The sequence below is a fragment of the Xiphias gladius genome, chromosome 10, assembly GCF_016859285.1.
Source record: "Xiphias gladius isolate SHS-SW01 ecotype Sanya breed wild chromosome 10, ASM1685928v1, whole genome shotgun sequence".
NCBI lineage: Eukaryota > Metazoa > Chordata > Actinopteri > Istiophoriformes > Xiphiidae > Xiphias > Xiphias gladius.
Genome location: NC_053409.1, coordinates 8,503,166 through 8,528,518, shown reverse-complemented (window position 1 = coordinate 8,528,518; position 25,353 = coordinate 8,503,166). Strand labels below are relative to the sequence as shown.

General features: G+C 39.4%; 1 protein-coding gene across 1 annotated transcript; it reads left to right on the top strand.

Annotated features, from left to right (window-relative positions):
• Positions 1-25,353, top strand: syt14a (synaptotagmin XIVa; the record flags this gene model as incomplete). The annotated part of the gene is made up of 8 exons (XM_040138146.1): positions 1-55; positions 6,248-6,400; positions 9,133-9,357; positions 19,051-19,322; positions 19,414-19,863; positions 21,306-21,495; positions 22,087-22,143; positions 25,040-25,353. Coding segments are annotated over 8 exons (1,716 nt in total), but the record flags the coding sequence as incomplete, so codon positions are not given.

The following is a 25,353-nucleotide window of genomic DNA, read 5'->3' as shown; positions in this document are numbered from 1 at the left end:
TTTCCAGGTGGCGAGCGTAACTGTGGAGTACATGAGCTGATCTGCGTCAGAAAAGGTAGGGCAGGTCAGAGCTCTGGGAGGCTGACTTTGACCCCACACTGCACCTCCCACTCCACTTTCCTCATCGGCATTTATCACTGTAAAACGATCATTGTGAAAATTAGTCCTCGTTCTCCTGTTCCACTGTTGTTGTGCTGTGCTGTTTGTTTCGGCCTCCTTTTGTTCTATGAGCTCACTGCTTCTGTCCATTGCTTATACAGAACTAGTTATGACATTGAAAATGTTCAAGGAACTTTAGAGGACTTGAATTTGAGACACATTCTCACAGGTAAAACCAAGTATAAGACAAGTCTAGGAATGAAAGATTGATTTTTTCTATATACATATATTTGTTAGCTTGTCTGCACTGTATTTTAGATATCCCAGGTATTTGCTAACCACGTCACCATACAGTATGTGTTATAGATTACCCAGTATAGTAAAACTTTAGATTACAGCTAGCAAGTTACACTATAAATACTTTGCACGTATGTTGTACCAATAATACCTCCTGGGTAACTACTGGCAAGATCATTTACTTCAGTAAACGATACAACTACGTAAACATACTCCATTACGACTTAAAAGTCTTGCATTCAACAAGCCTACTTAAGTAAAAGTATCGAAGTATTATCAGCAAAATGTAATGAAAGTATGAAAAGTAAAATTTCTCGTTCTGCAGAAAAATGCCCCCTGTGAGTAATAAGTTATTATATGAACTAAAATTAATTAATAAATTTTTAGTTATTGATTTGCTGCACCAATGTTTAGGTAACATGTTACTGTACACAATGAAGTTTGTTCCTGAGTGAAAGCACATGTACATGTATGCAGATCCAAGCTAGCTAACGGTTAATTTTCGTAAGAAGAACTGAATGGATGAACCACACTTGACTGTGTGGTTGTGTAATTTTAAAGGAACAATTGGCAACATTTACATGTTTTACTTCTCGTTGTCACAAGGGTGAACAGACATGATTTGTTTTTGATGTGACTGCAGCTATAGAAGGTGACGATGGTGCTACAACTGCAAAGAGTTATAAAAACGAGCTTTTAACAATTCAGCATACTCAGTGCTCAGTGCCTCTCTTTGCCATGGCATTCTGGATGGAAGTGGGACTCTTTTAAAACAAAAATAATACTCAAGTGGATTCAGAGGGTGCTTATCACAGTGCATGATCTGGTTGTGTAAGTGTGTGTGTGTGGTTAATAATTGGAGTTATCCCATTTGTTTTTTGTGATTGTTGAAGATTGATCCCAGAGGAGTGCGTGCGTGTGTGTGTGTGTGTGTGTGTGTGTGTGTCATGGCTACACAGTAGGTATTGTGCTTCGAAAGCATTCTTTGAACATGTGTGGGAGGGTGCAGGGGAGTGCTGGGGAGAGTGCTTATGGGCTGCCTGTGGAGTGTGTGGGTGTCTTTGTGGTTTTTGAGATGCTTTTGTGCTTTTTGACATTCAGCATGGCAACAGTTTCTATGTGGACAGAATACAACAGAGACAAGGAAGACAAGTAATGAACAAGCATAAATACCGAGGATATTTTTCAGCAGTCAAAACTTAACACCAACGTATATTTACATTAATTTTTCACTTATGTGCAGTAGGTTTACCTCATTGTATTCAATATTCATGCAAGTGCCATCATTTACCCTCCTTAGCTCTAAACCTAACCACTTTAGGAATCTAGCATTAGCTCAGCATCATCAGCCATCCATCCATCTATTCTTTTTAGCCACACACCTGAGGCAGGTTGCCATGGCAACAGGGTCAGCTGAGCAGCCCAGATGTCCTTTTCCCCAGCAACGTCCTCTTGTTCCTCCTGGGGGGGGCTAAGTGCTCCAAGGCACTGTGGGAGATGTAGTTCTTCCAGTGTGTCCTGTATCTTACCAACATCAGAGATTCCTGTGTTTGAAGGGTGACAGCTGAGGAGGACGCTGGCTCTCACTGTCACTGTTGAGACCGTCAGACAACTCATCCTTTGTCACTCATCAATCAAGCTGTCAGAGGGCTTTCTCTTCAAATAAGAGATGAAGGCACGTCCCTGATTTTCTTGATCATAATAGTGACATCAGAGACATGCTCTTTAGCGGTTCTAGCTAAAGATGCCTAGCATTGGCAGACCTGTCTTTCAGCTCTCTTACCAGTTACAAGTTACTCTTGGTTTTCAGCATCTTGAATCATCTGTTAAGTGAGACTGAGTGAAGTAAACATCCTCATCCAGATAATATAAATAAAGTGTCTCATCCTAATCAATAGTTGTGTCACTTGAATATCAAAACTGAATTCTGCTGCAACCTGCAAATTCTTACTAGATGTAAGTAGGAGATGAATCCCTCATTCCTTCATTATCATAATCATGAGGAAATAATGTAAAGCCTGGGAGTTTTTTATGCTAATATTTCATATTTTTACATGGTGTATGGTTCCCATCTTATCCTCAAATCCACTTTAAACACTAACTCTAAAGAAACTGGTGTGTACTACACTTTCTAAGCATCACAAAGTTGCTTTCCTACTCTACTGTTCTCTTTGCTTCTTGTGTAACAGAGTCTTTTATTGTTTAATCTTCCTGTGAGTCATCTTTCGGTCCCCCACACATTATCTAAAGGCTATTCTCAGTATTTTAATGGAACACAGTTGATTTGGTGAATTAAGTCAGGAAAAGGAGAAATAATGATAGATATCCTACACCACGCAGCACCTACACTGTATTACAGCACCAGAGTTTCCTGTAGCAACACTGATATCTGGGAGAAAACATGTGCAGTGTTTAAGCACGTTGAAAGGAGTAAGAGAGAGGAACGAAGACGGAATACAGAGTTTGTTAATAGAATTTAAAAAAAAACAACAAAAAAACATATATATATATATATTGTTGTCGTAAGTCAGGAAGTCCAAGGTAAAGAGAGAAACTGACTGGAGGTTTCTGTGATTCAATCTTCTTTGCCCTGTTTCAGCCAGTTGGAGAATTATACAGAGCAGGATCCTGCTCCATCTGTGCTGTGAATAATTCAGTCAACAGTGAGAAGTTGTTGCAGTGTGAGCAGACAGGCATTCCCATGGGATAACGCCTCCTGCTCCCACGTCACCATGTGACCGAACGTTGTGAGATACTCCACAATGATCCAGGCTCATTACGGCCCAGGCAAATTTAACCGAGAGAACAAACAATAACTTATACAAAATCTGACACTTTTTCTTTTTTCTTTTGTGCATCTCTGTAAGCTAAGCAGTCAAGGCAAACATGAGCTGTAAACATTAGCTCACAATAGGTTATGTAACGTTCTTTTCTAGTTCTTCAGGTTTGAAAGAGTGAGTCTGGGTGTGAGCATGTATGTAAGCCTTATTGTTAAAGCAAGTTGGACTGCTCCTTGTTTTTTTAACGGAGTACATAGTTATGTCCGAAGGAGCATGTGCAGTATGTGCGTTAAAATGTAGAATGAGTTTGCTTCACTTCTACTCCACTTACCAAAGCTTAAATGGACGTTCACTGATGTCACACTGGACTTCACCTGCAAACCATAAGAGGAATATACGCTGACTTTTTTCAGACCTAAAAAATGTTAGCGGCGACACGATGGGCATGTTTTTCGATTTTAACACTTTTATTTTTTAATTTTTATTTTGTAATTATTGACTATAATTACATTAGTAATTAGTCCACCCATGATGTTTTAAAGGGGCCACTCCGCCCATTTTACACATAAAGGTCAGTTTGCAGAGTGCTACTTGGCTTGTGAAAACAGTTATAGAAAGTCTTTAAACATGTACAACAGAAACGCTGCATTACAAACTGCGAGCATGGAGTTAGAAAGATTTAGACATTATAAGGTAGAGAGGTTCAAAATAAATAATGCCATTGGTTGCTCGGTGGGAATTGAAAGGATCCAGGATTTTTGGAGCTTGACCCATACTGGCAACTAAAAATCAGGATATCTCAACCTCTGTTTCTTTTTTTTTATCATTCTTGTTTTGTCTCTTGTGAGTCCCCCACCTTTACAGAAGTGCAATACTGATGGAGTACCTCGTTAAGGCAGTATTTTAAATCCTAAATACTCTAGACCCTAAACAGTTGAACTTTGTTTAATCATTTTCTAAATTTGGTCAAGTGAAAGTGGGCCTGGAGTGGAGTCAGCAGCCGTTAGATTGCATTGTACATCTTTTTCAGTGGTCTGCTTTTTTCTTTCCACTGCACTCCACAATCCAAATCCCTCTCACCGTCAACCTGTGAGAGAATACAGAGTGGTGCACACAAACTCAAGTTTGCGTTTCCTTTCTCAGCCTTTCTGTGTGTATGCTGTGTTTGGGAGTGTGCACTTTTCCAACATAAAATCCCCGGTCCATCCTGCATGTTACACTGATTAGACACGCCTTCTGCAACACTGGGAAACAAGACATAGTATTCGCCATTTTATTCCAAACTACATCACACTGAAATTGCTTGTTTCCTGTGCCACATTGTACTTTCTGAAATATAGAAACTAAACTGTCACAACAGCAACTAATTTCCTGCTTCCCTGCAAAGTTTTCTGTAATTATGTGGTGAAATTATTTCATTTTCTGTTCATTTGCAATAACACAATCATCCCACAATCATCGCATTAATACAGGGCCCTTTCCTGCCATTGCACACAAAGTGTTTATGGCTTCGTAGCCCTTGGCAGTATCTGGATAGCATGGGTGCAGTTCCCTCTTTAAATTACGCAGGGTGCTTAATCTATGAAGCTATAAAAATGATTTGTCAAATGTGTCCTTACTTGCTGAACAATATATTCCTCTGACAGCATAAGACAAGTGTATAGCGGCTCTTACATGACAGCTGCTTGCACTGATGCTACGCTCCTTCCACACAAATTAGTGTCATGTTTATTTACACATGACACTGATATCATTTTGCACCCCTCTCTAAGTTGTTCTCAGTTGCCTCATCAGTTTCCAGTTCTCATTATTCTGTGAGAATAAATCAGATATTTCCCTCAAAGTGACATTTTAGTATGATACTCATACTCGGGAGGCGCGCTGTTAGTACCACAGACCGAAAGTGGATTCTGTAATTTTGTGCCCCTGATTAAAACACATTACTTTGCCTGTGTAAATTGTGAAGTAATTTCCTGAACACGGTACAGGAGGTCACAGCATATCTCTCTTTTGAGAGAACGAAAACGATCTGCTAAATTATTAGATTTTGGTTTTTTTTCGGTTTGAAAGGCTTCAATGCTATAGCTGGCAGCAGTTTAGGACAAAGACATTAAGCTCATTTGATCACTTCGATATGACGAGGGTGATCCACTACCAGAGAGAAGAAGGGCTGACATAGCTAAGGCAAGAAGTCCCCCCTGTGGCCACACCTGATGATGACTTAGCCCCTCTATGAAGCGTTGGAAGGTCATATGTGAGGTGGAAGGTCATATGACTTTCACCTGTCAAAGACTCCCTCAGATAGTTTGCAACTAGCAGGTTCATTGTGGTTTAGGAAAATCCTGTCTTCATATAGCTTTGTTTATTTCCAAACCAAACTGAATCTGCTGCTGTGCAGCAGTCAGCGTTGCATTTGATGAGATTTGACTTGCCTGTGTGTCTGGAGTCTTGGGTGATGCTGCCCCTGAACCTGTTGCTATGGCAACCAACAGGCTGCATCTCTACAGTGATACAACCTCTGTCTTTCTCTCCTCTCTCTGATGCACTCGTTTTCCATCTCTTCCAGGCTTTTTGTTTTTTTTGAGTACAATAAAAGTACTTCATGCTGCCCTTGAACACAAACTAACCGCATTCATTTTAATATTAATAAACACCAGTTCACATTAAAAGAATATCAGAGCCATTACTAAGAAAACTGAGCTTCCACAGGGAGGAAATAAGTTTGTTTTATGCAAACATTATCTAAATTTTGTCAAGAAAGCAAATGAGCAAATTTCCCAAAATGTTGAACGATTAGTAAATCTATTAGCGACATAAATAAGGGACAAGAAGAAACATCCTTTTGTGACAGGAAGCAATAGCGTTTATTAGCGACGTGTTTTAAATCTGAGAAAATCAGAGTCACTAGCAACACCATAAGCAGTAGAGTCTAGAATCATCTCGAGGATGGTTTCATGTGTCTACAAAAAATAACTCAAAAGTTGTTGTTGTTTTTTTTTTTTTTTACAATAGCATGTTGATATTTAAAATGCCAAACGACAGCAACTTCAAGTTCAATTTCTGTGTTTCAGTCTCTCCAGAGGTGCTGGGGTTTCTGACAGCCATCGGACTCTTCATCATCCTCATGACCCTCCTGTTCTGGTACCTCAATAACAAGTTGGCACTAGAGAACCAAGGGAGCCTTCAGTGCCTTGACGACTTCAGGAAAAACACAGAGCTGCAAGGTAAGGCTGCACTCATAGACACGTGTGGTTTTATCACTATGATAAAGTTTCTCTTATGGAAAATTGCTTCGAACCCAACGGACAGTTGTGTTATTGTCCATGTAACACAAATCATGGATATTCCCTTATTCAAATACACCTAATGCTCCATGCAAATGATATAGTTATGTTTATAGTCAAGTTTATTGTGGTTTCTATGGGTGATCCAATGCCCAGTATTCAACACACGTCCATGGTAGTTGCCACTTGGGATACCTCAGCCTACGCTGTTTTTTGAGATTGTAGACCATTAGCAGGTTCTGAATTCTTGGAAAAAACCTAATGAAGTCTGGTGGGATGTTTGGGTCAGAGAAAAGAGATTTCCTTTGCAAACATGTCAGTTTGGAACTGGCAGATATGTTCCCCTTTCACATGACTAGTGTGGAATGGACGGACATCGTAGTACGCAAATAAAAGTAGATGCACTTAAAAAAGAGAAATCATGGTTGAAAAAACAGGACTTTGCGTGTTACAACTAAAAATGAGAAATTTAGTACGGTAAATTAAACTACACTTACCCTTGTAAACATTCAGGATTGTTATGATGATGTGATGACTTTTTTCAAGAGCTTCTAAACCTTTTACCCAGGCTCTATTTCAGCTGGACTCAGGTAAAAAATTCTGTAAAATTATAGACCCATGCCACCGACTGCAGCATGAGGCCTGACCCTCTGCAAAGAGACATTTTCCACCAGCACTGGCTTTTCTCAACCCATGAGGGGATTACTGTTGCTGACAGATGTTTGGCTGTTTACTTGTCATCTGTCCACAGGGCTTCAGAAGTTTAAAAGGTTGGTGGCCCCGGGGAGCCACAGGGAGTCGGCTCTAACCTGAAAAGCCACCTGGTAAACATTCAGTTAAAAACAAAGGGAAGCAGTGTAAAGTGGTTAGGCGATTGATCTTGGTGTCTAGGTCTGTTCTTCTTTATTTTTTAGAGAATGACTGTTTTTTAACAAGGGACAGTTTAGTTTATTTTTCACAAATTACGTTAAATTATAATGCAATGATGAATGAGAGAAGATTTTTCTGCCGTCCTGTCTGTGCCAAAACTTGTTTTTAGAATGACACTGTTTTTAATAGATGCTTAGGCTTTAATTCGTTATGCTTTGTTCTCGGACACTTAATGCACCTTGCAAGTACAGTTAGTTTGAAGAGGTTTTTCAGGCTGCAAGAGACCCATTTCAGAGCTCTGCTGCCCCCTGCTGGAAGAAACATTAAGCTACAACTGGCGTTTCAGTGGTTGGTCGATGAAAAGCAACAATTACAACTATGTTGTAATTGTTTTTCTGGCACACAGCATATTGGCAAACAGCATTTTCAAAAAATGCATTTGAATATAGGGATCAACTTCACATACTGAATATATTAAAGGACATGACAATAATATTAAGTTTTATTCAAGAATATACCGACCGAATGGCACCTATTTAGGTGATTGTTATTATTTTCCTTTTTTTTTTTTTTTTCATTTTCCTATCATGTATGTAAAAGGGAGTGGGCAAAACATTAGTAATACCGCCCGGTGTAATGCAGTCCAAATCAAGACCACCGTAATATATAACTATAGCCTCAACATTACCATACAGACAATGAATATTTGAATTTCAAAAGATACAATTTAAATATTGGAATTTACAATCATTACCAAATATTTCTGTATAAGATGTATGTCAATATATTACATTTCTCTGTATGGAAGATATTTATTTCTTGTATATGTCCATAAATATTTTTCCGTTTCATAACAAGCCGCTGTGTTGCGTAATGTGCCTGATCAAGGACAGAGCACCATGGCAACATTACTGTTGCAAGAAACCTTCATTAAACCCTCAAGTATCTGTAACGTGATTATATGTGGCCACTTTTAAAGTCCAGATATTGCAAATGCTTCACCTTAACTTAAATCCTAAATATGATTATGAAAACTTGATCCATCTACTTCTGCTCTATGATTCTGAGTTATTCTCTTTGACTGTCCTTGGAGTTTTTTGTTTGTTTCTTTTTTGTCTGTTTAAGCTGAGTGGTCGTTTGCAGACATCTCACTCAAAAATGTGCCGTTTAATGTGCCTTACAGTTGAGTAGAAGGGCTTGAAATCACTGGCAGCTGCTTTGCCATCTCCTATGGTCCATTTAGGGTTGTGAGCATATGAACATCTGCTATTACATCCCATCCAATGCAGCAGTCTCTATCTGCTGGGTTTCAAAAACTGAACCCTGAAAAATATTGTTTCCCCATTGACATCTCCTCAGTAAACAATAGCATGATTTGGTTTGTAAAAAAATATCAGACATTCTGGATGAGTAGATGGCAGAGAAACTGGTACATTCCATTGCAATTCCTCGAAACGTATTTCAAAAATCCACACTGTAAGAGGTGAAGCCTGCAGGGATAACCTTGTCAACATTTTAATCTATCTCCTGTTTTTCATGCAAGTTTCCACGACTCATATTTAACATGCATCCTAGAATTTCTATGTTACAACTGATGCAAAATTCTCAAAATTAGCATTTGCATTTAGAGATCTGTATAACTCTCACAGCAAGTGTCATTCTAACAGTGCACAATTTGGGCCAGTAGAAGCTGCCGGTCTACTTGATTTCAATCAACAACCGACTCTCTTTGCTTGAAAGAAATCCTTTGGCATCACAGCGTGTCCCACAGTAACCAGACGGTCATTCTGTACCCCAAACAGACAAGGCCTACTCTGACGCCGACCTGCAGGGCTCATCATCGGACAGCGAGGATGAGCTGATGGGTCAGTATCAGGAAGCGGTCAGCCGCTCCCAGGGCCTCCGGGGAGGAGCCAAGGCAGCCGCTAATGTCAAACACGCAGGAGGTTTCAGCTGGGAGAGCCGGCAGAAGTACAGCCCCCTGACTGATTATGACGGCTACAGCAGTGAAGCTTCAGCTGACGACGGTAGGTACTGTAACTGTGAAATTACTTAGAAAAACTAGTATGCTTCCCTGTTAGTATTCACACAAGTGTTTTTAGGTCATTGCTCCATACAGTCACTTTGAATTTTTGGTTTATTTTTCCAAGAACATCCACAAAAGATGCCTCAACTGTAAAATCAAAAGTTGCAGTGAGATTAGTACAGATATTTCCCTCTTACCACTGCAATAACCTTGAGTCGAAACACAGACTCTTCTGCACCGCCATCATGCCAACCAAGTACACCAAACACAACATACTGTATGCAGCGATACACACTGTCAGTTAATCCAGAGAGGTGATCAAAGCGAAGCTCCCGTTCAGCACACTCTCTGTGGGAGGGTTGTGAAACAGTCAACTGTCTGCATAATCTGCACAGCCACAGCCTCAGACTTTGCTTTTTTCTTTCTTTCTTTTTTTTTTTATTAGCGCATCTCTCTTTCCCATCTGCCAGACTCTGTCATCACAGGGCATTTACTGTGGTGGATAGAAGTCTCCTTTTTTGATTTTAACATAGGCACAGGAGAACACTGGAAATGACCTATTTGGATCAGTCAGGTTGTTTTTTTTATTCATCTGTTAGAATACTTGACTGGAAATGAGTGTTGTTGATTCATTTGACTTTATAAAAGTACCATACAGCTGCAACTGAACTCTAAATGTGAATCAGTCATTTAAGGTATGCAACATATTTGACATCACATGATATACTGTAGTTATTTTTTATACTGGACCAATGAGAGACTGAAAAAATAAATGTATTTTTAAGTCGGTATTTAAAGGAGAAGTTTGAGATTTTGGGAGCTACATTAATTAGCTTTCTTGCCGAGAGTTAGATAAGAAGTTCAATACCGCTCTGTACACTTAACACGAATCTACTGCCAGCAGCTGGTTAGCTTATCATAAACAGCTAGCCTCACTGTCTAAAGGTACCAAAATCTGCCTAGCACCTCTGAGGGTCTCTAACATTTTAAATGCTTTTGCTTAATTTGTACAAACACCTGAAGAATAAAAAAAAAGTTGTGTTTTCACAGGGAGCTATGTGCTGCACTATTTGTTAGCCAGGTGCAGTAACTTCCTGATGCCTTGTCATCACCGCAAATTGTTGATTTCACAGTTTTACACTTGGTTTTTGAACAAATTAAACAAAAAAGTTATCATGAATTAAACACTGAACTTTAGAGGTGCTGGTAGCCTGACTTTTTGCCGTCACATTGTGCCAGGTGAGCTGCCCCCCCCCTTCCAGTCTTTATGCTAAGCTAAGCTAACTGGCTGCTGGCTGGGACTCAATGCTTACCAGGGAGATAAGAGCAGTATTAAACAATTCATCTCTCAGCAAGAACATGAATAAACCTTACATCAAAAAGTGTCCAACTATTCCTTCAAAAGGGGGAAAGAAGGGAATAAAAAGTTGTATTTATCTGCTACAAAGAGAAAATAAAAAACAATATGAAATAAATTAAATTAGTCAATAAATATTTCCAAGAAATGTAGAAGTAATAAAAAACGGAACCTGGATGTGATGATTTGTAGTTTTGTTTGGACAAATACAAAGATGCTGATATGGTACACTGTGTTCGACATCCTCAGACAGGAATCAGCCATGTTTATGTCTGAGAGTGTTTTTCAAAGACAATCTAATCTTTGCCAGGGTCCTCAACTGGTGAATCGTGTCTGAACCAGTGTTGTGTTATATAAGACAGTGGGTTCCAAGGCTGAGTGTCTGGGACCATTTATTTAAAGCAATGTTTGAACTCGTAGCTGAGGGATAAATAGTACACGACATGCTTCTGACTCCATTAGTAAAGAAGCAACACGCTGTACAAGGTTGTTGTTTTGCAAGGGCTGCAGAAGTTGAGTTGTGTGTCTCCTCATAACCACTAGATGGTCTCTGTCATCCTCAGTCGGCGTTCAGATATATGGTACCAGATGGGGAAAGTAGGGCTGTTCAGTGATATTTATATATATATTATTACATATTTAAAGATTTTCAGGTCATTTTGGAACGCATACAAAGCAATTCCTGAAAATGATCAATTTTTTTGTAATAAGTTTTCTCTTAGAGAATATGTGAAAAAACATAACACAACAGCCTCATTTAGTGTCTCACAGTCGCAGTGAATCTACATTTTGAGGTTTTAAGGACAAGAGCTAATGAATGACTCTAGGCTGACAGTCAAGTGGCTCTCTGACAGGGGCGAAATCAAGCACTCTCGATTACTAATTAGTTGCTGTCCAAGAAAGGGACAATTTGTTAGAACAAAATCAGATTATTGTTCATTTAGCTTTGTGCATCTTGCCTGCAAATTATTCCTAGTATTTTACTCAGTTTATCTAACTTACCAGGCAGTGATTTTGCCGGTATTATCTTGTGGATCTGCATTGACATAGAATGGTATATTTCTTTCAAAAATCATCCTTTTAAAGGTGCCGCAGGTAGCTGTTTTATCAGAATGAATGAATTTCTGAATTAATTTCTAAACAACAATGTAGTTGAATGAGACCATTATTTAACAGTGAGTCGCAACCATTTTGGCTTATGACCCCTTAAAAACAAATAATATGTCAATTAGCTGTTATTTTCCTGATTTGTTCATCTTCAGATTATTTATTGATAAATAGATTGAAATTTTCGTAAAAGTGCAAAAATTGGTCAATATGAACATTTCTCGCTATTGACTTTTAGCCTTTGTCTGGCTTTTTAAAGTGGCAATCTCAAAGATTTCAGCCCTGGTTAATTAGGCAGCACCTGTAGTTACTGGTGGTTGCTGCACAGGGCATGAGTCTGCCAACAGCAGGGCACAGTGAAAACAGCTGGTTACTTCCCTGTCACTTGCGACTTTTCATCTAACAGCTCACTATGGCTGCTCCTCCTTGTTCCATTACTCCCTGCAATATTGCAAACTGGTCCACTGTCCAAAAATGCCCAAAACGTTGTTGTGTTTTGTAGATACGTACTCGATGAACAGTAGCGGTAAATGCTAAGCTCCCTGTAAAACCCACTGCATTTCCTGTCACTACGTCATAATAAAAGTCAACTCCCCAGTTTCCCCAGTAACATGGTTTTAATGTGAAGCTGCAGCAGTGGGAAATATTCTTTTGCATTAGCGGTAGCTTAATACAGCATTTTTTGAGGGAATGTCACCCCAGACACCCAGTTCGTAATACTGCAAATATATAACTATTGTAATACTTTCATCAGTGGGCCATAGGCTCAGTCACCATTGTGTTACCTCATTCGGAGATAGATAGTGACTTAAGAGACGTTTATTTAAATGAAAATCTTGTGATTGCCCCTTTTAATAAATGATGTGTTTGTCAGGGTCTTAATACTATCAAACCCGAACGCAAAGTAATTTACTGTTTTTTAAGATTAAGGGGACCACAAAATATTGGTGGCCTACATACAAATCTCTACTGACCTATAACTAGACATCAAAGGCTTTTCAATAAATGTATTTCAAAGAAACGGTTCACGCTGCATTCAAGACATTTTTGTTTTTTGGACAAAGCCATAGTCTACTCGTTTTCAGCAGCGGTAAGATTATGTAGTGAGGCTTCTGTGTGAGGGAGAGAGAGGCAGGGATTTGAGTCATTGTGCCTGGCAGCAATAATTTGAAATTTGCTTGGTTTATTTATATGACAACATTTCAGCTATGAAAGGTCTTATGTTTGTATTTGTGTGATTCAAATACCCTTATAGGTTTGAAGGATTATATTGAAAATTCAAGGTTCGAAGCAGGTTATTTCTTCCTGTAAAATAAAAAGAGGGCACAAAGAAAACATATTCAAAGAAGGAAATTAAGATATATTTGCAGTTTTCTCTAAATTTTCTTTTCTTTTTTTTTTTTTTTTTTTTGATCATCAGATTATTATAATCAGGTTACTCTAAATCCACAACACACAAATCGAATCTTCACTAAATGAGGGAAAAACTCCATGGCTGCACTTTGGTTGAAAGTACTAGAGGTTCATTATTTCGTTCCTGTGGTAAGGCTTTGATTGCTGTGGTTTTCTCTCCCACCAACTCATCATGGATCAGCAATGATGACGCAGCAGCCTCATTCCAGTACTGACATCTGGTCACTCTTTCTCTCTGAAACAGAAAAATATAAAAAATGTGGACATAGGTAGTTTCCATGACATAGTTGAAAGCCATTTTTATTTACTCACAGGGCAGACTTCATTTCAATAATTGCAAACAAGCTGTCATAAAAGGTCTGAGGCACCTGTAATGTTTTCTCTCAACTCCCACTGCCGCTTTTGTTTGTCTGTGAGTATTGAAAGTTTCATCCTCAGGACATACAGTATGTATTATACATGAGGAAGATTGTGCAGAGGCTGCAGAGTCAGTGTGGGTGGGTGCCCCGATAGTTCTACTCTCAAAATAGGAAGTAAGCAGTTAGAAAGAAATGATCTGCAGTTTGTCTGGTCCAGCTTCCTATCTCTTCTCTTGGGTCAGCACGCTGTCATGACCGGTCGATGAGGACAGTTTTACGTAGCAACACGTCAAAATACTAATTTACCCATTGCAAAAGACAGTAGTACAGTATCATGAACAATTTCAATGTAAGTAGAATTATTTAATAAAACAAATTTATGAAAAGGAAGTGTTTACCATGATTATTGAATTTAAACTTTGTTTTCATTTTAATGAGTTATTACTTTTGTATAATAGGCTACTTTAGATGAGAAATGGTAGGAAAGTTGACTTTCTCTGGATGGAAGGAAATTCTAATACTCCCATTTCCCCAACTAACAATCAGTCCAGTAACACCACAGATCTCCCTACTTTTAGTCACAGAGAAAAGGTAGCTATGACCCAGTAAACTGTCAGTAGTAGGCTTATTGAAAAGCATCATGAAAATGTCCTAAGCCTGGCAGACTCTGTATGGATTCGGCCCAAATTTTAGCCCCACACTGATCGCTCCCAACTAATTTTAGAAGCGGGCGGAAATTTAGCCAGATCTGCTGCAGATGAATTGAATTGCACCGTGTCTGCGAAGCTCGTTTGGATTCTTGCTGAGGGTTAGATGAGAATATCGATACCAATTTCAAGTCTGCGCTGTGAATGAAGCTATAATAAGGAGGCAGTAAGATTAATTTAGCATAGTGACTGGAAGCGGAGGGAAACAGCTCGGTTCTGCGCTTGGCTAAGTAATAGTTCTGCACATAGCTAACCATCCATAAAACAACATCTTGTCATATTTTTACACTTAGTTTAAGAGGTGCTTGTAAGGCAGATGTTTTTTTTTAACCTTTGGACAGAGACAGGCTAGTGTTGCTAAAATAAGCCAAACATCTCCTGGTTTTAGCTTCATTTTAACAGATGGACATGAGGGTGGTATTAATTGCTCACCTCTCACAAGAAAGAGAAAAAGGGTATGACCTAAAACACTGAAATATTACTTTAACAGGACACCCTTATGAACGTACAAGTCAGAAGAACTAGCTGAGTAATGGGGCCATTCACAGGAGAAGAAACTCACTTATCCTGACTTTTTAGGATGCAACTTATTACTGCTTTTGAGGAGTGACATTTATTTCAAAATTCTGAAAAGCTACAAGTTGTTTTTGAGTGACAAAAGTCAGCACTATTCATTTATTGGCACAAAGACACTCAGTTAGAGGAAACAATAGTATTTTCCAATACATTTGCTATTGAAAATGTGAAAAGGTCTTTAATACAGTGCAGCACAGAGGTCTTTTTAACAACCAGATTTAATGTCATTAGTCAAGGTTCAACAAATCACTCAACCTCACACATTTCCCATATTCCTTTTGTCACATGCAAACGAATATAGACTAGGTGAGATCAAGCTAACAGTGTCTTCATATGCTGCAATACAGTAGCAAAATGCTAAACCTTTTTCATTTTCATCTCCCACACATTTTGTTAAAGACTGGGGCTCGATGCATGTATATGACTTATAAGCTGTGGTCAGTGATATAGAAAAATTATATTCTCTTTTACCTTTCAAAGTAATTATTTGACTTTTTAGGAAATGCTTATTCGGCTTTCTTTCTTAGAGTGATAGGGAATGATCATTACCAATCTAATGTTTATGAAGCTAGCTAGCTAAGATGTGGTTAGCCTGGCGTATCCTGGCTTAGCATAGACATCGGAAACGGAGAAAGCTAGCCTGGCTCTGTCCAAAGTTCAGAAATATGCCTAGCAATACCTGCAAAGCTCGCTAATTAACACATTCTATCTCCTTTGTTTAACATGTACAGAAAAAGGCATGTAAAAACAGTTTGTGGTTTTAAGTGGTCTTAGATGTTGCAGGCGTCATACTAAGGTTGAAAATTGTGCCATGAAATAGCACAACACTAAATTTTTTTAGTGTAAGTAAACCATGTGCTCACCAACAGTATGTGGCAACTCACACTGTCGCCTGAAATTCTGCACAGCAACACATTTTTTTCCCCAAGTTGTCGCATACAGACGCTTGGTTAGGGCCCCTTTGATGTCACTTTGTAATGCACTGGGTGCCCCTTTAGCATCATCTTTCAATGTGCAGAGTAGAGCATGAATGAAGTCCTACGTTAATTAACAGCAGTGGAGGCACCAGGAGGTGGTTGAGGGGGATGGTTGCGTACAAAGCGCACAACTGTCACAGCAGAGACCAGGGTTTGCATCCAGAGTCCCGTCTGTGGTTAGGTTAAGGCAAAAAAAGCTTCTTGGTTAAGGTGAGGGAAAGATTGTGGTTTGGGTTTAATATAAATAAACACATTGTGTCTGAAATCACTGAACTTTTTTCTGTATTAAACCAGACCACAATCTTTCCCTAATCTTAAAAAAGTGCTTTGAGAGCCTAAACATAGCCATTAAAAAGTTAAACAGAGCTGTTGTCACTACAAGTGAATACGATGAAACGTATTTGCTGTTGCAGTTTAGTTGTATATGAACATCAATTTTTTTTCACAGCACGTATTTACTGTATAGCCATGTACAAACATAATTTGTAGTATATCTATACCTGGTTCATCAGTAGAATCATAACATATTACTTATTTGAATTCACCTCTGTTATACATTGCTTTGTTTGACTCAGGGTGATGATACTTCTTTTACAAACACTCATTAGACAGTAGCATACTACATAAACTGATGCTGGCCTTTTGCCGACAGGAGTTGGATTCTTCACTGCTTGCATTATTGATGACTACTGATTGATAGCACTGATGTGCTATTGTTGTTTTGTGAAATCTTCCTGTCCTGTAAAACCAACAAGGTTCCAACTGAGCAAGGGGTCAACTGTGTCTACCCCTTCTTCCAACCGTGGGCAGAACTATAAAGTGTTGCTCCTCTCATTTGTCACCTAAGATATTTATACCAGTTTCACAGTCAAGATACGCAGAGCTCCAACTGTTTCCCCACTTACAGAGGTACAAGAAAGCAAAACAAGGCAACTGCCAGTGTAGAGGGGATGAAACTCTGTGAAGGAAGGATGGGTTAGACGTGAGGAGGAATGGTAACCATCCCAATTAGCAGGCTGGAGAAAAGAGTAATGCTTTAACACAGCAGCTTCTATCAAATCAACCGCCCCCGGCTCAGCAGGAAAAAAGCTGCTCAAAATGGATTTGCTCCTTTTATCAAGCCCTCCATGACACTTAGTTAAGACTCCTTTGCCTCTATCCTGCCACTGATATGTGCCACTTTGAGGTGGTGTCTCACTGACATTATTAAGAGCGAAAGTTTCAAGAACTTGGGAGAAAGCTGGAACAATGAGTCGCAGTGGATTACGTCATCATAGTGTTGGGTTTTTCCAAAAGTCAGGAGACAGCAAAAGAAGAGGATATTTTCCAAGTTATGTTCTTCTTTATCTTTTTGTTTTGTTTCATTTCTTTTTTTTTTTTTGTGCAAGAGACCGGGTATGAAATATAAAGCACTCTTCCCCAGTGTCCCAATGGGAGTATTAGCATTGGCTGCTCAATTTTTGTGAATCCAAATTGGACAAGGGAGAAAGATTTGATAATGCAGCTAGCAACATATTTCAAGGTTCTTTATAAGTGCCAAAGATATGCTTAGTATAGCCTTATTCTTTGCCGGCAACTGAATCATTTAGAAGGGTTAGAGGCATGAAATCTATGGCAGTTTAAGAAGTATTCAGTTCAGCCCATTAAGGGTGCACATCTGATGTTTTATGTAGGTTGTGCATTCAGAAGATTTCTCTCAAAGAGCACATTATGCTCATGAGGACTAGCAGAGTATGTTCTATTTTTCAGTGAAAATAAAATCTGTGATGAATATAGCAATGTATGACTCAATGCTAAAGAATTACATGAATTATATATATTTTACCAGAAAATAACCTGAATTATTGACACATTTACTCTGATTTAGAGCATCAGTAATTAAAATATAGAATAACATTACATGAGGTTAGGCAGACCTGCATATGCATTAATAACTTTAAGCCTTTAGTAACGAGGGCTTTACCTTTAGCACTTTATTAACACTCATTACTTTTAAATCAATTGCCAATTGCTGTTGGTTTAAGTTAAACTTTAAGGTATTGTTATAGGTATTTTTTCACTTTTTTGGTTATGCTTTCTCTTAGTTTTTCTTTTAGCCTTTTGTTGTCGTGGTCATGTCTCATGCAAATCACAAATGTGCTTTATAAATTGCCTACAGTAATAGCTGCAGCTGCAGCCACACCTGCAGCTCTGTGAGGCTGTATTAAGGGAATGTGTGCTTCGCACTAAATGTTTATGCCAGTATGACATTCCACTACAACAACAATGAATGAAAAAGCTGTGCATTCATAACTCTGATACATTCATTTTAACATATACAGATTGATGTTTCAGCAAATTGCTTTTTTTAGCATTAATGAGAATCCTGACCCTCAGGAGGGCAGTTTGCTGAAACATATATCTTGTGGAGGAAAAGTCTATTTATCATTTATTCACTTTTGGTGATGCTCCTATAGAAGTTTCAAGGTCTCTCCCAGGGACCTTAGACAGATATTTTATGAGTCCAGGGGGCCTACCTATGGAGCAGCCTGTCACCTTACCGTAAATGGAAATAAGCCAAGCTATGTCTGTCTGAGCTGTAATTTATGGCCAGTGCATGGGCAGTGCGTGAACATTATATATGTTTCTATCTTATTGGAGTATGTGTTTGGGTTGAAGTAAAGATAACAATTGGGACTAAGTTTTTTGTCTCCAGAAACACTATTAAGATTGTTGTAAGACTCTTTCTATTGAGAGACTCTCCTTTGACTTATTGTGATGAGGTTTGTTTGTCTCCTATACTGGTAACTTACATTATATTTCATTTTAACCCTATCAGTGTTTTGTTTGTTTAATTGTTTTCAGAGTCTTCTGTAGTAAAAAAAATCCAAACCAATCTTTACAGGGTGAAATAAAAACATTGGAGTTATGATTATGTGGCTTTCCCATTCTGTTTTGCTTATGTCTACCTGTAAGTTAAAACCTCACGAGAACAGGTGTGTGTTACCCTATTTTAACTCAAATTTTATAGTAGTCCGTCCAACAGTTGTCAAGAAATTTCACTCTGGACTGAAGTGGATAACCTGTTCGACCAACTGATCGATATTGCCATTGCTAGAGCTCTGTTGCTGCTGCGGCTAAAAAGAGCAAGAACCACAGTTGGCTTTCTTTATATATTACTGTGGTCCTTGAATTCTCTTCCGATATCCTCCCAACCAGTCAACTGCATCCAGCGGATGAGACGAACGCCACCACTGGATGAACTTCAGCCACCGCCCTATCAGGATGAGAATGGCTCTCCACGGATGTCCTGCACATTGTCAGACCTGGGAGATGCCAAGTGTGATTTATCCCATACCAGCGGCAGTCCCCACCTGTCCTTCAGCAAATGTCCTAGTGAGGGCAGTGACGGCCATGAGACTGAGAGTTACCTCAACAAGGGCTATGAGGAGGATGTGCCCAGCGACAGTACCGCCGTCCTTAGCCCGGAGGTAAGTAGCAGTGATATTATGTCAATATATGACTGGAAATTTATATTGATTGGTGAGACATGAACATTGAACATATCACTTATTTCTTTAGGATATGTCAGCCCGAGGATCAGCAGCACAGCTCCCTAAAGGTTATGAACCAGATCCCGTTGCAAAATATGGCACCCTGGATGTGGTCTTCGACTACGACTCAGAGGAGCAGCAGCTGGCAGTGACCATTATGGCAGTAACTGACCTTCCAGCCCACAAACGCACTGGCAACATCTCCTGGCAGGTCCACCTGGTGCTGCTGCCCACCAAGAAGCAGAGGGTAAAGACGGGAATCCAGAGAGGCCCGTGCCCCATATTCACGGAGACCTTCCGCTTCAGCCATGTGGAGTCAGAGATGATCAGCAATTATGCCATCCGATTCCGCCTTTACAGTATGCGTCGGTTGAAGAAAGAGAGGGTGCTCGGGGAAAAGGTGTTCTACCTCACCAAGCTCAACCTTCAGGGCAAAATGTCTGTGCCGGTCATATTAGATCCATGCTGTGCTCTCCCGGTAAGTATGATCTAAGCCGGTGTTGGCTTTCAAGCACTTGAGCAATGCCTCACTAATTGCTCCTGTATGTTGATTGATCTTTCATATGATTGGATAAGATTTCAGACTTAGGTTATATTTTTCAGCTTCAGAGAATACTGAGATCTTGTTTGGTGAACCAGTTATTTTTGCTTTGTTTTGCTTGTTGGTTTAATGTGTCTGACGAATAGATAGTGGTGGGATTGCCTCCATTTTACATCAGGGAATAAAACAACAATCTATTTTTTTGGTGGTTTGTTTTCCTTTTGCTAACATTTAGTTGTTACAACAATATAAATACATTTCAAAGATATAGAGAGGAAAAGCAACGTAAAACGGCAGCTTTTTTTGAAAACCACAGTGGTCCATTTTTACACAAATGCATTAGTTTACTTGCCCCTTATTGTTTCTCACATGAGTGTTTTTCGTGTGTTGGCCTTCAATTATGCGGGGATCTAGACTTCCAATTAAACCAATATTTTTCTTTTTCTTTCTCCATTTCAGTTTACAACTCGCTAAAGCCTTCTCTCAAACAGTGATTATCCAATCATAGCTTAGGAACCATAACTAAGCGTGGCAGGTCTATCAAGCCTCAGATTTTGCGAAAGGCTGTAGTAAGAGTGATTGCCTACTCAGCATTTAAAGAGCTTCCAACGTAAACTGCAAACATTAGCATGTCCAGCTAACTACCTTACTACCTACAGTAGTAACCGAGCGCTACTTCCAAATCCAAGGAGTATATTCTTAGCTGACTGAATTATTAGTGGGATTAGAGGTTACCTAAAAAAAAAAAAAAACCTGTTCATGGCTAGCACATCCACTGTAGTAATTCTCCATTGTGTGGGGCCAGGTTCTATGTCAAAGCCTGTTCCCCCCTTGAATACAATATTTTCCACTCTGTTCCCTTCCATGGCTAGGGTTAGGGCTTACATTAGGTGTTGCAGAAATAACTGGTTGGGGATAGGGATAAATTTGTGCTCAGGGTAAGGTGAGGGGAAACAAATTGGTTGGAGTCAACAATTTAACCAACTCATGGAGCTAACGCTAGCTAAACTAGCTAGCTACTGTACAGCTAGCTAGTTGTTGAAATCTTGCAGACATAAAACGGTCGTTGGCTAAAAATGAGAAAGCCATGCTTTTTTTCTGCATCTGTCTGATATCAAGGACCCATTGTTTCAGAAATGACTAAAATTTTGACCGGCAATCTTCCACCGTCCTTATTGTAAATGGCTTTTCGGACTAGGAAGCTTGACACCAGTAGCAACATTAAATAAGGGGGATGAGGTTTAACAAATGGTCAATTCCTAGATGTTACTGAGTAGTGTCATCGGAATTATAATGAATTTGTCTGGGTTTTGCAAACGTTATTGATAGTGTTATACATACCACTGAACGATTTTCAGAATGTCTATAAACACTTTCAGGGTGGTGAATCCCAGGTCAGCCTCTCAGATATGACATGCAGTGAAACCGCCTCATCATTCCAGTCAGTAAGTCAGACGTCCACACCAGAGATCCTTGTGGGCCTGGTGTACAACGCCACAACAGGACGTCTCTCTGTGGAGGTCATCAAAGGCATCCATTTCAAAAACCTAGCTGCCAACAAGCCACCCAGTAAGTACCCTAAAACATTTTATTTGAGCAGCTATGGAAAGAGCAGTGAACAGAGCAGTGCACAATTTTAGGGTTTGTTTCAGATACTAGAATGGAAAAGGACAAGTTGAGCCTGTGCATAGGGATTTGTGTTTATGTAGCCATAATTCAACTTAAATCTTGAATCGTATTGTAAAAATATGTTTTCTAAGTTGTTTAATAAATATACCATAACATTAATATATACTATGTGCTTTCTTTTTTCTCAAATACAACTGAGCCAGAGAGAGACTATGCACAGCTTATAACTTCTCCATAAAAGAGATAGTCCAATCTATCTCAACTGTACTACCTGCTTTTCAGTTTCCCTCTGGTTTGATCCCTAGTTTTCCTCCCCTATCAGCCTCCTCAGTCAGTTTCCAGGGATCTGAGCAGCAAGTTCAAACAAAAACGGCCTCTTGTTGAACTTTCTGCAGTGTTGTTGGCCTTTTGACCCTGTATCTCTTTCCTGGCATCTTCTGTTATGTCTGCACCTGAAATTCTCTCACCCTACTGCCTTTTTGACATCTTGGTCCGTTGTTTTTCTTACTGCTGTCCAACCCTTGTTGTCAGATGGGCTGTTCTGTTGTCTAAAACACTTGATAGGTGGACAGGTTTATATTATCAGAGGTGAGTCACTGTCACTGCTGCAAAGTGAGATGCAGTCTGTGTTGAATCCTGGACCTATTCGTACTATCTTCATGGGTGCAGATAATAAAATACAAGGCATTAACTGGGGAACAGTTTAATTTTTGTAACTATTTAATTTACTTACCTGGATAAATATCTGTAAAATGTTTTCACTAGAAATAGTTGGGGAAATGAATAGTTAATGAGGAAACAGAATATTGCTGTTATATAAATTTACAAGCACAATAGGCACTGATGAGGGTGTGTGACTAGTATCAGGCACATTCTTTTTTAACCCTGATTTGTTTATTTCAATTAAATCAATAGTTCGACATTTTGGGAAACACGCTTAACCATTTTCTAGCAGAAAGTTAGATGGAAGAGACAAGACGGCAATTTTACTCTTAATTTTTTACATGAATAAAAGCTAGTGTGGGAGGTCTATGAAATTAGTGAGCTCTAGAGGTGCTGGTAGGCAAATTTTGTTACCTTTGGACAGAGACAAGCTAGCTGCAGGCTTTATGCTGAACTAAACTAGCAGTCTCATGGCTTCAGCCTATTATATAACAAATACAGAGCCGAAAGTGGTATCAATCTTCCCATTTAACCCTAGACAAGACAACAAATATGCTTGTTTCCCAAAAGTAAAATCTGGTGCAAAACAATCACTTGTAAGGGATACTGGCACTGCAGCAGTGAGTACACATTTCCATTTTCACTGTTACTCCTTCACACTTAAACTTTAAAACTGTAATGCTCATCCATGAAGATTATTGCTTGTTGTAACCTTTGTCCCCTACAGTTCTGAACTTGTATCTCTGGTTACGCATGCAGCCCTGTTACCACCCTCCACTACGTGTTTCATTTCTCCCTTGTGTTCGTGCCTGTGATGCCTGGAAGTCTTTCATGTTTTCACTCAGAAATAACACTTTTCATGCTAACTCAATCCGGTTTGCTTGGTGGCTGATGGCCAGCTAGAAGGATATGTTGTGTGTCGCTGACTGCTGGCTTAATTCAAACGGCAGACTTTGGCATGCCTTGGGTGTATTTTTTCATTTTTAAGCTCTGCTCACAGCACATGAACAGACAGGACTTTTGGGATAGAGTAGCGTAAATGTTCATCTAAAAGACACACTGTGCTGTCCTCCCATTAATTGCCATGTTCCTTGTATTCATGAATGTCTTTTACTAATGACTAGCTGCCAGAATTTGATATTGTTTGTGGTTTCCTGATTATCCACATACTGTATAGTCTTCATATTGCATTTAGAAAATAGTCACATCTGGTAACACTGAAAAAAATCTTTGTGCAAAATCCTCATGATGGCCTTGATTGACTTTGTGCGTCTTACAAAGTGGAAGGAGCCCCGTGAAAGATGCGGAGCAATTTCAAAGCTCCTTTTCTGTCATTTCAAAACAGCACCATGCCGACGAGTCAATTTAATCATCAGTCGCAGCCACTCTCATTCAGGAACAATACCAAAGAGCCATGCATCACCGCTACTGACCACTTAAGACATCCACAGCTCTACACAGCCCATTCAGCAGCAGTCAAAAAAGAAATCAAGGCTTTTTTTCCACTGTGCTTTTATGTCAAAGAGAGCAACTGAATGTGTGATTCAAGGCGGTGAGCTAGGCGTTGGAAGGCAGCTGGCACTCGACAGCATGAAAGCCTCTGCAGTTCATTCCTTATACTCCCTCTTAGACAGGAACATAATACAAAGCATTATTACAGAGTAAGGTTGAAGACGAGGGGCGAAACACTCTCAGAGACCCATTGGGATTGCCAGTCTTGCCTCATTTACTTTCAGCTGGATTTGTGGCTTCAATTTATGTCATGATTTCTGCATGGAAGTGAGGAGTGAATAAGGAAACCGTGAATGCTGAATCTGTTGATAATGGCAAACTGATAATGTTAAATGAATGATATTTATTGGGAATGAATTTTTGGAAATGTGCACTGATTTACAATGAAACAGAAGGGTATGAGCTGGAAAACAAAAGGTGGGAAATGTCACACAGACCAAGATTATCACTAACATAACTGCTCTGTACTAAATTTTTGAATACTGCTCATATTAAACATGTCCAGAGCTTATGTTCTCTCTTTGATTATAAGGATCTTAAGCTTTTTTGTGCCCAATCTGAAAGTGTAATGCCATTGTCAGGACATATTAGAATTACGCACTACTCAGGTACTATATGGTTATGAATATTTGAACATTTGTTTGCAGCAGACGTGCATTTCCTCAAAAATATGTCTTGCGTTTTGGACAGAGCAAGTTTTGGGACACTGCCCTGGGCTCTAAAAGTCTTTGCACATGTCGTGTCATGACACTGACATTATGTTAAAGTCAGAGAAAATAATAGCAGCTCCTGGAGGGCTTTCCTGATGAGCAAAATTAATTTTAGCTACATCATTTGTTCTGGAAAAGGCTCCTCATCCTCTAAGCACAGGCAGACATATTACTAACTTTTCCTAGTCCATTTTTATCTTCACCATTATCCCCTACTTCAGGTTAGACATACAGTAGTTGCATAGCAACAAAATAATGTTCCTTCAACCCTTTGAGTTCTTGCTGTCTGTTATCAGGAGCACTCACAGCTGCGCTTTGTGTTTGATCAGGAGAAAACCGCATCCTATGTGGTCAGGATCTTATGCATCAGTTGCATTGACATTAACAAAAATGTATGCTGTGTTGGGAAAATGTGTCATACTTTGCTACCGGTTGCAGTATGCTGTGATGCTTCATTTCAAAGAGAATAAACTGGAGAGACATAAGGATTCTGCACAAATGTTAAATGTTTTAGCATTGTGAACCATACATTTAAAAATATTTTAAAAGGTTTACATCATTTCCCATCTAATTGTCTACTTCACCGGTTTCCCATCTAGATACATACGTTAAGCTGACCTTACTGAACTCCATGGGCCACGAGATGTCCAAGTGTAAGACATCCATCTGTCGAGGTCAGCCCAACCCAACCTACAAAGAGACGTTTGTCTTCCAGGTAGCCCTTTTCCAGCTATCGGACGTCACGCTCATTCTCTCTGTCTACAACAAGCGCAGCATGAAGCGTAAGGAGATGATTGGCTGGATTTCACTGGGCCTCAACAGCTCTGGAGAGGAGGAGCTCACCCACTGGACTCAGATGAAAGAGTCCAAAGGACAGCAGGTCTGCCGCTGGCACAGTTTGTTGGAGTCCTAA